The sequence below is a fragment of the Chiloscyllium plagiosum genome, chromosome 10 (genome assembly GCF_004010195.1).
Source record: "Chiloscyllium plagiosum isolate BGI_BamShark_2017 chromosome 10, ASM401019v2, whole genome shotgun sequence".
NCBI classification, from domain to species: domain Eukaryota; kingdom Metazoa; phylum Chordata; class Chondrichthyes; order Orectolobiformes; family Hemiscylliidae; genus Chiloscyllium; species Chiloscyllium plagiosum.
In genome coordinates, this window is record NC_057719.1 from 58725869 (window position 1) to 58740218 (window position 14350).

General features: G+C 37.7%; 1 protein-coding gene across 3 annotated transcripts in view; it reads left to right on the forward strand.

The window, feature by feature from the left end:
• Positions 1-14350, forward strand: part of mipol1 (mirror-image polydactyly 1) — a 413402-nt gene that overhangs the window by 382838 nt on the left and 16214 nt on the right. For all 3 annotated transcript variants that reach the window (XM_043697843.1, XM_043697844.1, XM_043697845.1), the window contains one exon: positions 6319-6549. In XM_043697843.1, the coding sequence (XP_043553778.1) occupies positions 6319-6549 (231 nt within the window). The remainder of the gene's footprint in view (positions 1-6318; positions 6550-14350) is intronic.

A 14350-nucleotide genomic window follows, 5' to 3' on the forward strand; every position in this document is an offset into this window, starting at 1 on the left:
ACCGCACCTGGAATATTGTGTGCAGTTCTGGTCTCCAAATTTGAGGAAAGACGTTCTGGCTATTGAGGGAGTGCAGCGTAGGTTCACGAGGTCAATTCCTGGAGTGGCGGGATTACCTTACACTGAAAGACTGGAGCGACTGGGCTTGTATACCCTTGAGTTTAGAAGACTGAGAGGGGATCTGATTGAGACATATAAGATTATGAAAGGATTGGACACTCTGGCAGCAGGAAACATGTTTCCGCTGATGGGTGAGTGCCAAACCAGAGGACACAGTTTAAAAATACGGGGTAGACCATTTAGGACAGAGATGAGGAGACACCTCTTCACTCAGAGAGTGGTGGCTGTGTGGAATGCTCTGCCCCAGAGGGCAGTGGAGGCCCAGTCTCCAGATTCATTTAAGAAAGAGTTGAATTGAGCTCTCAAGGATTGTTGAATCAAGGTTTATGGAGATAAGGCAGTAACAGGATACTGATTAAGGATGATCAGCCATGATCATATTGAATGGTGGTGCAGGCTCGAAGGGCAGAATGGCCTACTCCTGCACCTATTGTCTATTGTCTATGTAAAAATATTGCCTCCAATTTCTGTTTAAGCCTTTAAATATGGTTTGTCCAGTTTAGTCACTGGTCAATGGTAACCCCAGGATGTTGGTTGTGGGGAATCTGGGGTAGTAATTCCATTGAATATCAAAAGAGAACTGGCTTGATAATGTCCTGTAGGGGATAGTTATTGCCTGATATTTGTGTGGTGTGAATGATATTTGCCACTTGCCAGTTCACACCCATTGACTTGAATTTTGTCATTTGGCCACATTTGGCCAAATCTTATGTTGGAGTTCGGGCAGTCAATCTCATTCTACTCAGGTGTGGAATTGTGGAAAGGTTTAGCTCAAAGCTAGGTGCCAGGTTTCCTCCATGACCTGTGCATTTCCCCAACTCGTTAACTATTGCCAGCCTGACAAGTTCCTAGAGATTGATATCTCTCATTCTGTCCTATAGTGCAACCAGTTCCACCACCCCTGCTCCCCACACCACCAACACCACCACAACCAACTTCCTTAACCCTGACAATGGTGGTGTCTTTAACTGCCTTGGCTGGAAGGTCTAGAATTCCATTTCAAAACATTTCTCTTTTTTGATTGTTCCCCTTAATACCGACCCTGACATATAGATAATTGTTACATTACTTCCACTTTTAACTCACTGCCAATGTACAGTTGGGATGGTCCTCACTTGAACTAAACCAGAGCTAGTGTGCTGGTAAGGGAGTAAGTTAGCTCAATTGATTGGATGACTGATTTGTGATGCAGACTGACGCCATCAGCAAAGGTTCAATTTCCATACCAGCTGAGGTTACTATGAAGGACTTTCTTTCTCACCCTCTCCCCATCTCCCACAGGTTAAACCACCACAAGTTGAGTCTAATAAGAGAGTAGTCTTATGGTTGGTAGGTCTATGGCTATTTAGTGTACAGGCAAATTATGACATTTGGGATTTAAGTAAAATAATTGGGGGGAGAGTTTGAGTATATTTTAATAGTTAGAGACAAAGAACAAGTAAACAGAGCAAGGTAGCAATAGAGGGAATGATAACCAGAGTGTAGCAGGATAGAACAGAACATAAAATGCAGGACCAAGTAAGGTCATAGAAGGAAAAAGTGGCTTGAATAAAGACAGAATTAAAGGCTGTTTTTCTGAGGTATGCTGCATTCATAACACGATGAATGAATCGATAGCACAAACTGAAATAAATAGGTTAGATATGATCGTAATTATGAGAGGTGTCAAGTTAACCAAGGCTAGGAATTAAAATATTGAAGGGGTAATTTTAAAAAGAAAAATTGGGTGAGTACATTTGGTTATAGAGAATGAAATCAGTAAATAATGGGAAAGGATCTTGGTTCAGAAGATCACAATGTGAAATCAGTTTGTGTGTAGAAAAGAAGTAGCGAGGAGAAAATAGTGGGAGTAGTTCACAGGATCTTAATAATAGATATAGAGTATAAATCGAGAAATATTGGAGGCTGAAGAAAAGGTGCATGAATTGTGAGCAATTTTAGTCTTTGTATAGATTGACAAACCAAAGTGAGGATGAATTCACAGAGAGTACATGCAACAGCTTCTGAGAACAATGCATATTACAACCAACCAGTGATTAGAATAGTCTAGATGCTGTAATGTACCATAAGAGAATTAATTAATAATCTTGAATTATTAAATTCCAGATGATCAAATGTAGCATGATTTAATTTTATATTCATTTTGAGAATGGAAAAGTTGAGACTGAAACTAGTGTCTTAAATAAGAACAATTACCAAAGTGCAGAGACAGAATTCACTAACTGGGTGAAGTCCAAAATGAATACTCTGCATTAGTATTCACAAAGAAGAAGGATATGGTGGATGGCAAACCTCGAGAGGGTATATTGATATTCTAGGGCATGTCAATTTAAAAAAGGAGGAGGTGTTCGTTATTTTGAAAAGCATTAGTGTGGACGAGTCCCCAGGACCTGATAAAGTCTATCCCAGAATGCTGAGGGAGGACGATGAGGTAATTGCTGGGGCTTGTACAAATCTTAAAGTCCTCTTAAATTATAGAAGAGGTCCCAAAGGACTGGAGAATAGCCAATGTTGTTCCTTTGTTTAAGAAGAGAAACAGAGCTATTCCTTGAAATTACAGTCCGGTAAGCCTTACATCAGTGGTAGGAAAATTATTGGAGAAGATTCTTAGGGATAGGATTTACTTACATTTGGCAAAAGTTTGAATTTATTATTGATAAGGAGCATTGCTTTCTGTGGGTAAGATTGTGTCTCTTAAAACTTTGAGAAAGTGTCAAAGATGGTTGATGAGGGCAAGGTGGCAGATGTTGTCTGTTTAAAAATAATGTGTTTTCAATCGAAGATGGAGATGAAGAGGAATTTTGTCCCTTAGAGGGTCCTTAATCTTTAACATGGATTAAAAGCACTCTTGCAGAGCACATTTAAAGATTGGTCAGTTAATTCATTTAGGTTTGTTCTACAAGGGAGTTGAGGGTTATAGCTGGCTGGCAGTAAAGTGGAGCTGAGAATCTGTTCAGTTCAATCATGATCTTATGTGACGGCGCAGGCTTGAGAAGTCAAAGGGCTCCTCATGCTCTGATTCCTTTTGTTCACCAAGGAGAAAAGATCCACATGTAGAGTTAGCATATTTATGCAAAACTCTGTTTATATGCTATAATGTTCTAAGGTTTTGCTTTCTTATGTTTGGAAAGTGGGCAACGGATCCAGACTCTTCACAGTTTAACTGTTCAACTCGGAATCTATGTCGTGTCTGATGCAAGACTTTTGAAAGTAGTTCAAAAAAGCTGTACCTTCAGTAGAGTCATATGAGGAAACCATAAAGTAAAAAAAATATACAAAATACCACAATAACCTTCATCTGATTAGTGTTTTAAGAAATCTTTAAAGCTAAAGTTTTGCTAAATTTTTTGCCTAAGTGAGAATCTAATTTTCTTTCTGATACCAGAAGCTATTAAGCAAGGTGCCCAGACATCCTTTCGCTCTGCTAAAAAGAAACCCAGACAGTTTTCACCATGAGTGCCAGCAGAAGCAGTAAGAGAAAAGGCCTTTCACTTACTCCCTGAAACTATTCCATCTCGTCATGACCGCAACTGTAGATGTAAATTCAGAGGTTGCCTGCATAGAGATAGAGGTAGAATGATAAACTTACCATGGTGTCAATGAAGCTTCAAAGGATGAAAAGTGCAAACTGAATTTGTAATCTCTTGGAATTATTTCAGACTGTGAACCTGAAAGTTATAAAAACACTGTGGCTGAGGGACATATTTGTGACTTCCCCCTTTCAAAAATTCACAGGTACAGGGTTAGAAGTGAGCTTTAACTCTGGTCTGTGTGTGTTAATGACCTGATGTTCTAGTGTGCTATGTGGGTCTAAAAACAGCACGACAGCAATACAGATAAAGAAGACCCCTCTCATTCTAAATCAGCCACTGCCAAAAAGAATCAGAATAAAACAGTTTCAATCAACTTACAAAGCCAAGAATCTTAAAATTGACTGTTCAGCTACAAAAATGAACGCGACTGGTAACATCCTCTACAATGGCCATATCATTCAACTGTCCCTTCTTCATGATCAATTCAGAGACAGATCCTGATATCTTTTTTTATTTTTGTACTCTCTTATTTCTCATCTGTTTGTGTGTGCATTACTAGTTCTTGCATGTTTTAAGAATTCATTCACAGGAAGATAGAAGAGAGAGGGTGGTGGTGGAGGGTTATTTTTCATACTGGAGGCCTATGACCAGTGGAGTGCCACAAGGATCGGTGCTGGGTCCTCTACGTTTTGTCATTTGCATAAATGATTTGGATGCAAGCATAAGAGGTACAATTAGTAAGATGACACCAAAATTGGAGGGCTAGTGGACAGCGAAGAGGGTTATGTCAGATTACAACAGGATCTTGACCAGATGGGCGAATGGGCTGAGAAGTGGCAGATGGAGTTTAATTCAGATAAATGCGATGTGCTGCATTTTAGGAAAGCAAATCTTAGCAGGACTTATACACTTAAGGGGGTAAGGTCCTAGGGAGTGTTGCTGAACAGAGACCTTGGAATGCAGGTTCATAGCTCCTTCAAAGTGGAGTCGCAGGGAGATAGGATAGTGAAGAAGGCGTTTGGTATGCTTTCGTTTATTGGTCAGAGTATTGAGTACAGGAGTTGGGAGGTCATGTTGCGGCTATACAGGATATTGGTTAGGCCACTGTTGGAATATTGCATGCAATTCTGGTCTCCTTCCTATCGGAAAGATGTAGTGAAACTTGAAAGGGTTCAGAAAAGATTTACAAGGATGTTGCCAGGTTTGGAGGATTTGAGCTACAGGGAGAGGCTGAACAGGCTGGGGCTGTTTTCCCTGAAGCGTCGGAGGCTGAGGGGTGACCTTATAGAGGTTTATCAAAATTATGAGGGGCATGGATAGGGTAAATAGGCAAAGTCTTTTCCCTGTGGTCCGTGAGTCCAGAACTAGAGGGCATAGGTTTAGGGTGAGAGGGGAAAGATATAAAAGAGATCAAAGGGGCAACGTTTTCACACAGAGGGTGGTATGGGTATGGAATGAGCTGCCAGAGGATGTGGTGGAGGCTGGTATAATTGTAACATTTAAGAGGCATTTGGATGGATATATGAATAGGAAGGGTTTGGAGAGATATGGGCTCTGTGCTGGCAGGTGGGACTAGATTGGGTTGGGATATCTGGTCAGCATGGACGAGTTGGACCGAAGGGTCTGTTTTCATGCTGTACATCTCTATGACTCTATGATGAGGGATTCTCTGGCTAGAATCTCCCATCACTAATTGCCTAGAGCACTGTTCAGAGTCAACCACATTGCTGTGGGTCCAGAGTCATGTGTCCGCAAGTCTGGGTAAGAATGGCAGATTTCCTTTCTGAAAGGATATTAGTGAACTAGATGAGTTTTTCCGACAATTAACAATGGATTCATGGTCATCATTAGACCCCTAATTCCAAATATTTATTGAATTCAAATTCCACCATCTGCAATGGTGGCATTTGAAGCCAGATCCCCAGAACATTATCTGGGTCTCAGGATTAACAGTCCATTGCCTTCCCTAATTTGATAATTAATACACTCCCTCTTGTTAATTCAAGAAAACAATTTAATGTTGGTTTGAGAGAAAGATGTCCATAAGGGAAATTTTAAAATTAACGTTGTCCTGACCATCTGAAGAGAGTTTGTATTAGTGCCAGCCAAAGGAACCAGTTCACCTTTTACCTCATCCTGGAGCCAACAGTTTGAGATATCCCATCTAGAACCTCACTGGTCATAACACCTATTAAGTCCACATACAAAAGAAAACTCTTATTATTCAATGACAGAACCAGTCACAGTTGCTGAATCTGACTCCATGCTTCAATGACTCTACTTCAGAAAGAGAATCTTCAATCAAATAAAATTCACAATAATATAGAGACTGATCACACTTTCATCCCTATACATAACTATTATCCTCATTGAATTTAAATCTTTGTATCTATATTTTAGCCAATAACTTTATCAGTTCTTACTGCATAACTTTCAACAATTGTTGTGTAATAAAGTAACATTGTATCTTGTTTGATGCATGATGTTGTGCTGCTGTTTTTGTTTAAACTGAAATACTCTAATTAAAAGAAACTACAAGGAGCTTATACACATTCTTATTTCAGTTACCACTATGAGGACATACAGTATATACTGTATAAATAATTTAAGTACACAAATTTAAAAAGGAAGAGTTAACTTGTCTTATTTATTTATGTGCTTTCAGCTTACACAAGTCATTATCTCAAGAGGTCCCTGTCACCGACCAGTTCAACATTGCACTAAGCACTTACGATGAAGCTTTATGCGCTACCAAGGACATTATGTCAGCCACGCACCACGAAAATGAAGATCTTGCAAACCAGTTACAACTGGCTGTGGTAGAACAAGCAAACATGAAGATTAAACTGCAGCAAGCCTTGGAAGCCAAAATCCAACTGAGTGAAAAAGTTCAGAAGTAAGTATGTATTTTGAAAATCTTCAAATAAATGAAGATATGGTTTCATACAGTTTACTGTTGATTACATGCAAAATGAGTTTTAAAACTTCAGAAATTCTAGATTTTATTTATCACATGTTTTCTGAAGGATCTATTGATACTAATGTAATGCTTCCAGTATAAAGCTTGGCTGAGTTGACAGCACTCTTGTCTTTAGCTTGGAAGGTTTACATTTAGACTCTACTTGGATTTGAGAAAATAATCTAAACTCATACTACAGTATACTGCTGAGAGCTTGCTGCATTATCAGGTATTCAGTGAATGCAAAGTTCTGGTCATGTTTGTCTTTTGTTTTTTTAACCTAACAGGTTTTCTGTTCAGTTATACACAAAGGAAAAGAACCTTTAATTTCTTCATAATTTATATATCCAATGCTTTTAAAGCACATTCATTTTTATTTACTTTTCATATTGTTATTACATAAAAATAATTTAAATTTCCTTTATTTAAAAAAAAGTTGAGAAAATGAATAGACAAAACAATAGAAATACTTTTTTCTATATTATCATCTAGAACTGATGATTGATTATTATCCTAACTACAAACCCTTGGAGTTTATGTAGATTTAGAAATTCTGTTACTTAAAAAGTAAGTAGACTTTACAGGTTACTCATCAACATTCAAGTCAATACATGCCTCAGAACCAATTTAATCAGCATTCACCTCACTGATGTTTATAGATCTTGATGTGTTATATTGGTTAACCAACTTCAAATTTATTCAACATATGTAAAGCACTCTGACATATTTCTAACAAAATTTCATATGTCACTAATTGCAACACATAATTCATTCCTCTATCCATATTTTGTCTTGGCAATTTAAATTTTATTTGTCCTTGGATTAAAAAAAGGTCTGGAAATGTTCATTGTCACTTTTGCAATGTTCAAAAAATAGTATAAAATTAATCAGAGAAATTTGTACTTCTATTATATTGTAGGTTTAACAGTCACTCTCAGAATAAAAAGTTTATAAATTTGTGGGGGACAAAATTACCTCTATGCTAATTGCATGGAACTCCAGAACAGGTTTGTAGTTTCTGGGAACTTTAGGGGTTATTTTGAGGGTTAATTCTGGGATTAACTTTATTTCTGCTCATAATAACAGCACTATAATTCCATAATGCTTCCAATATTCAAAGTATACACAATGATACTGCTAGGAGATAGTTATAGTAATTGTGAGAGTTGAGGAACAACAGTTGGAGTGCTGACGATTCAATTCCCCATTGCAACAAGGGTTGTTAATGACTTACAAAGAGTTGTATCTGTTTGCAGCCTACAACCTGAAGAAACTTTGATGGTTCAAAAAGAACTTTAAAGTAGCTTTTCTTTTGCCTTATGCGTGGTTTGAGCTGGTTCATCACTGAGGGACACTAAGCTATTTTTGTTCCTAGTCACATTAAGTGACAGGAAACTTAAAAGAGATGCTTTACATCATTAGGGGTCCAGACAGAGAAGACAGGAAGAAACTGTTTAAGTTGTCATGGTAACAAGTGGTTTCCTGTTTTGAGTTCCCCAATCAACATTCTGATTTCAATTTTAAAATGGGGCGGAGAAGCAATGAAAATGAATGAATGGAGTGTGGAGTAGCACATATAGAAAAGGTGCATACAATATAATGTACACCTGTAAGGGAATCACAGGTCGCACAGGTCCTGTAAAGATCTCAGTGAAGACTTCTGGATCAGAGGACAAGATTTGACAAAAGATATAGTTGAAGAACTCTAATATGTAAAGACCAGAAACCAAAATCACCAAGTCAGCTTTATCTGTTGCTGTGAGTGCAACCACTTTCATATATAATAATCAAATGGTTGTGAGGATCATCCAAGATACCCTTCCAAAGAGCATTGGTTAAACAAGCATCACCCTTTTTGACCTGGTATGTTTTACTGGGTTGACATGACGGTGTCAACTTTCCTATACAGGGTGTACTAGATGACATGCACATGATTTATGCTCCTAATTTAGATCCATTTCATTCTTAATTAGGAGTTTACCATTTGCTCAATGTTCAGCTCTGCAAGGAGAGCAGTCACAACAGAAGTAAGAATGGATAGCTTGTGATGATGAGGCTTACCACTTTGTTACCATAACCACTTAAACAATTTCTTCCTGTCTTCTCTGTCCAGACTCCTCATGATTTAAAACATCTCTTTCAAGTTTCCTGTCAATCTTCTTGAATGAGAATAATCCTAGCTTCTTCAACTTATTCATATAATTGATATCTCTCCTCCTGGTGTAGTTCACAGAAACCTTTTTAGCATCCTTTACATTCGATTAAATTACAATGCCCAGAATTGTAAACAGTACTCCAATTATGACTGAACCAGTATTGGAGCACAATTACATGATACCAAAACTGACAGATTTAAAAAAGATTGAAAAGATTAGGGGTTTTCTTTCTCAAATAAAAAATGGTGGATGACCATGACAGCAATATTTTCATGATAAAAGGATTTAACATGTTATATATTTTTTGACTTGTGGTTGAAACCAGAGGTTAGGGTCGTAAATACAAGGTACTCAACAATAAATGTAATAGGAAATTCACGAGCAACATTTTTTAACTCAAAATGTGTGTAGAAATTGATACTCCTCCACAGTGAGCAGTTGAGGGAAATAATATAGATGTACTCAAGCAAAAGCTAGATATGTATGAGAGAGAACAGATTGGATGGGTTTGTTAAGGCAATTGACCGATCATCTCTGCCTGCTTCTGCCCGAATGAACTTATCACCTCTTATCTCAACTCTGTCCTCTCCCCTTTGGTCGAGGAACTCTCCAACCTATATTCGGGACACCATCCATGCCATCCACCTTCTCCATGACTTTCAGTTATTCAGCCCCCAAAACCTCATCTTCACTATGGACATCCAATCTCTCTGCACCTGTATGCCCCATCTCTATCTCTTCCTCTCCTGCAGACCCAACCACTCCTCCTCCACTGACACTCTCATCCACCTTGACAACCTTTCCTTTCAATCCTCCTATTTCCTACAAACCAGAGGGGTAGTCATAGGTACCCACAAGGGTCCAAGCTCTGCCTGCATCTTCATAGGATACGTGGAACAGTCCCTCTTCTGCAGCTCCACCAGCACTATTCATCCACCTTTTCCTCCACTATGTTGATGATTGTATCAGCATTGCATCATGCTCCCACAACGAGCTCAAACAGTTCATCTACTTCAACCCATACCTTCCATGTGACCTCAAATTCACTTGGACCGTTTCTGACAGTTCCCTCTCCTTCAAAGCAAATAGAAATTTCAGTAAATGTAAATACAAGAAACAAAAGTTTAAGTTGACTTGAGCAGACAATATCTTAATTTAACATCTTACTTGTAAAGTAATATCTTTAACATACAATACTCTCTTAATACGATAGTAAACTGTTGGCCTTAGTTATGATTCAGAGATGCCGGTGTTGGACTTGGGTGTACAAAGTTAAAAATCACACAACACCAGGTTATAGTCGAACAGGTTTAATTGGAAGCACACTAGCTTTCGGAGCGACGCTCCTTCATCAGGTGATTGTGGAGGGCTCGATCATAACACAGAATTTATAGCAAAAATTTGCAGTGTGATGTAACTGAAATTATACATTGAAGAATTGATTGTCTGTTGGCCTTAGTTATGTTGTCAAATCATAAACTAGGGCTTGGATTTTTAAACTGCTAATTTGAGACTCAGTTGGCTCTCTTCAGCATTTTGCTTTTGGAGAATATGTCGAATGCAAATCTTTAGACATTGATTTGAACAATGTTCTGTAACTAATTATACTCTTTTATCACCCCAAGTAACGCTATGCCTTTAAAACAATAAAATAACCCAAGGGACTTCACAGAAGTATGTTAAAGCTAAATATGACACCCAGCCCCATAAAGTGTTAATAGGTTACCTAAGTTTGGTTACAGAGAGATTTTAACGAGTGTCTTAAGGAAAGAAATGTAGTTAGATAGTTTGATGTTTAAGGATAGAATTTGAGACCTAGCCAACTGACAGCACAAGTGGCAGCGTGAAGCAGTTATAGTCAGGAATGTTTAAGAGACTAGAATTCCCAAGAAATTTCTGATCCATACTGCATGGCAATTCAATTTGTTAATTCCATGCCCCCTTAATTTACTAAGTAGCCTACCATGAGGTCAGAATCCTATGGAATGTTGTTTATGCCGTAAATGTTGAATGGCAAATTAGTATTACCCCTCCCCCCCAGCAAAACTTCTGGGAAATATTCTTTTCATGTTTCAAGTACTTTATCTCATTTAACTTGACTTACTTTTTTAATTTGTTATAAGTCTGACTTCCTGTTAAGGTCAAAATAATTTGCTTATGCTCATAGTCAGCCTGCCAACTGTATTTCTCAAGTTTTAAAGAAACCACTGTTTAGGAGTTGTTAACTTGACAACAGCAGTAATGTAATTGCTATGTTGTGCCATTACCACCTAGTTAGCAGTTTTCTCCTGATGTTTAGAACCCAAACGCCTTAAATATCAATATAATGTCAGAAGATACAGGTTGTAACATAAGCTAAACAAGGTTGTCTATTAACATTTTGAAGGAACATTCCTGAATAATTTTCAATACAAAATCGTATAGTCCAACAATAAATTGTTCTGAAGATTTGCAAATGTTGTATGTGATTTAATGCCAATCTCAATAAAGTTAATCTGTTCACCAAGAAAATAATAATCATCCATAAATACTACAAATAAGTTCCACTGTTTGCTGTCGTTCAACTACATGAGGAATGTGTAACAAGTATTTTAAATGTATTAGGAAACTGACAGAAGGATTTGGTATCAGTTCTTGATATTGATTATCCACAGTCTATTAGATAATACATGAGTGCTATTGGCATGAAGTCTGAAAATGCCTGTTCATAATCTCGTTTGCAGCTTAGAACTAGGAAGACTAGTGCTGTAATCTTTCAAGGGTATCTAGAGAGTTTTGCAACAGTAGTGTCCCTATGCTTCAATGTCATACATATGTACTTCTTTATTCCTTGTTTGTGTATGTGTACGTATGTCTGTGCAAATATATTTATTTAAATTTTGTCAGCAAAGAATAAATTGCAGAAAAATAAGCTTATTTTCAGCATAGCAGTGTTGTTGTTGTTGATTAAACATACCCTCCACAATTCTCTCCAAGCACAGCTCGTTGAATCTGTAAAGGGTCATCTAAGGGTTCTTAGTACAGAGTAAACAGACTTCTGACAAACTTAGTTGGTTGATCACTTTGCTGGTTGAATTTGTAGGAAGGGTGAATGGACATAGACAGAGAGGTTTCTACAGCTTTTTAAGGAAAAATAATAGTATTCTGTTTAAAGATTTTACAAAACTGCTCAGTTTTGCTTCAGAGTTTACTTCAATTATGGGAATAAGTATCTTGGCAACAGGTTCATTACAAAATGGCCACAGCCAGAGAGAAGCACAAAATTTCCGTTCGGTAAAATTGTTTGATTTTCTCTTTCTTTCCCCCAAAGCTTGAATTTAAGACTAGCATTAGGGTTGAAAGCAGCTAATACAAAATAAATATATTTTGTTCTTTTTTTGAACATTGACTACTAATAATGCCACCTCTAATTATTTATTCATCTCCTTTGCATCCACATCTCCCGACACACCACCAATCCAACAAGTGCATGATCTCATCCTGGAGAAAACCTGAATCCTATCAACTTCTCAAATGCCTCAGTGTATTGATCATCAAAAAAGCTTGGGTTTCTCTTTCTGCTGCAAGATTGTTTCTTTTATTGTCCCTTTCTCCTGGACACGGATTTTTAAACTTCTAATTTGTGGCTCAATTGGCTCTCATCAGCATTTTATTTTTTGGAGAATACTTCCAATGCAAATGTTTAGACATTGATTTGAGTGATGATCTGTAACTAATTATACTCTTTTATCATCCCAAGGTACGTTGTGCCTTTAAAATACTTTATTGAGTATTTCAATAGAGTTGAAGTTATGCCAATTCTTTTTTTTTTGTTTGTATTTTAACTGTTGTAAGAATGAAGTGTGTTTTGCTTAAAGCCTAGTAGTGGAACAATTGAATCATATCTGGAACACAGCGCCTTACACTTGCCTTTAAATAAAATACGATGTTAGGGTATAGGCTATCTTCTTGACATATTTTGAGTGGGCTTTGTCTGGCCCATAACACTGCCTCTATTGTCACATCCCATGCTTCTCATCTGGACTACTGCCTCTAAGCCAATAGATCATAGGTTCAAGCATCACTCCAATCTAATTATGTCTGGTCACTTCATTGGGAGAAGTTCTCCATTGTCAAAAGGTGCCATCTTTCAATTCAAACACTAATCTGAGACATCTATCCTGATGCATACAAAAGATTCTGAGGTCCTGTTCGAAGGAAAACAGGGAGTTCTGCTCAGTCCATCAAAGGTACTATATGAATTCATGTCTTTCTCTTATTAAATATTGCTGAAAGGAAACTTTTTGCCAAAGCTTTTTATCTTGCATTCATCAGAACAATTCTCAAGAATACCAGTTTAAAGAGAAAACCAAAACCAACATTTCTACTGCATAAGAGAAGAGTGCTAACTTCTGGACAAGCAAATTCTGATTGTTAGGGAAATTTGCCAAGGAAAATGCACCCATTAAAGATGACTGACAGTTAACTGCCAACGAGCACTGTTTAAATTTTAGATCAGACAGAGTTGTCCTGAGAAATGAAACAAAAATGGCTGCCACTTGTTTTGTTGAGTTGAAACTGGGGCAATGCATGTACTTTTACTTCTGTCTGATGAGAACAAGTCCCTGTGCATTAATAACTGTAACTTCCAGGATGTGCAAGTATGCCACAGTACAAGCCCAAGTGAAAATGCTAATTTGGCTTACCAGTATAATTCTTCATGCACTTAACTATCTGGAAAATGTTGCCCAATTATATGCCTGGTTTAAAATTTAACAAGCCTGGGATTTAACTGGCAGTCATCATTAATTGATGCATTCTCAATGGTGATTCTCCCATTAATCAGAGTTCACTTATCAACCAATTAGCATGATCCTCTTGTGCAATACCCAATTTTGGTTTTTCTTTGAATTGATACCCTTCTGAATTATCCTGAACATTGCAGGATGGAAAGCTTCAATAGAATGTATTTTATTTCAGCAATACCCAAGTGTTCTACAACCAATCATTCGACATAGTTGATGATAATGAACGAATTTGGTGTACTAATTTCAAATCTACTGGCCAATAGCTCCTTAACACAACCAAAGTTTTCAGTCCAAGTTTATACTTCACAGCATATTCTCAGCAAATATGCTGGCTTGAATTTTACTCCCCTCCTAAATGCCTATCAGCATTTCAAAATTCTTTTCCTTCCCTTGCATGGTGAATCTTCCAGTATCATTTTAAACAAATTCCTCCTCACTTAATTAACTTTCAGCAGCAAGCCACCAATTGGTGATTCTTGGTCTTCAACTGACCACAACAAGCTCTGTGCCTTTCAATAGGGATTCCATCTTAGCAGCACTGTTTGATGATTAACCTAAAAGTAAATCTTTGCATTTGCCTGACACAGCATTACCTGTTTTTGGTCCGACTGTCCCTGAGAGTCTGTCGGCCTGAGAGTAGCAAGAAAATCTCCCTACTCTTTTGTGTTCACATATGAAAGCTTGCACCTGACTATCAATGGGGCTTGACCTGAACCCCTGTCCTCCGGGCAACTAGGTCACCAGGACAAGTTAATTTACAAGTTAACTCCATACTCAGTACCAAGACATTCTGTT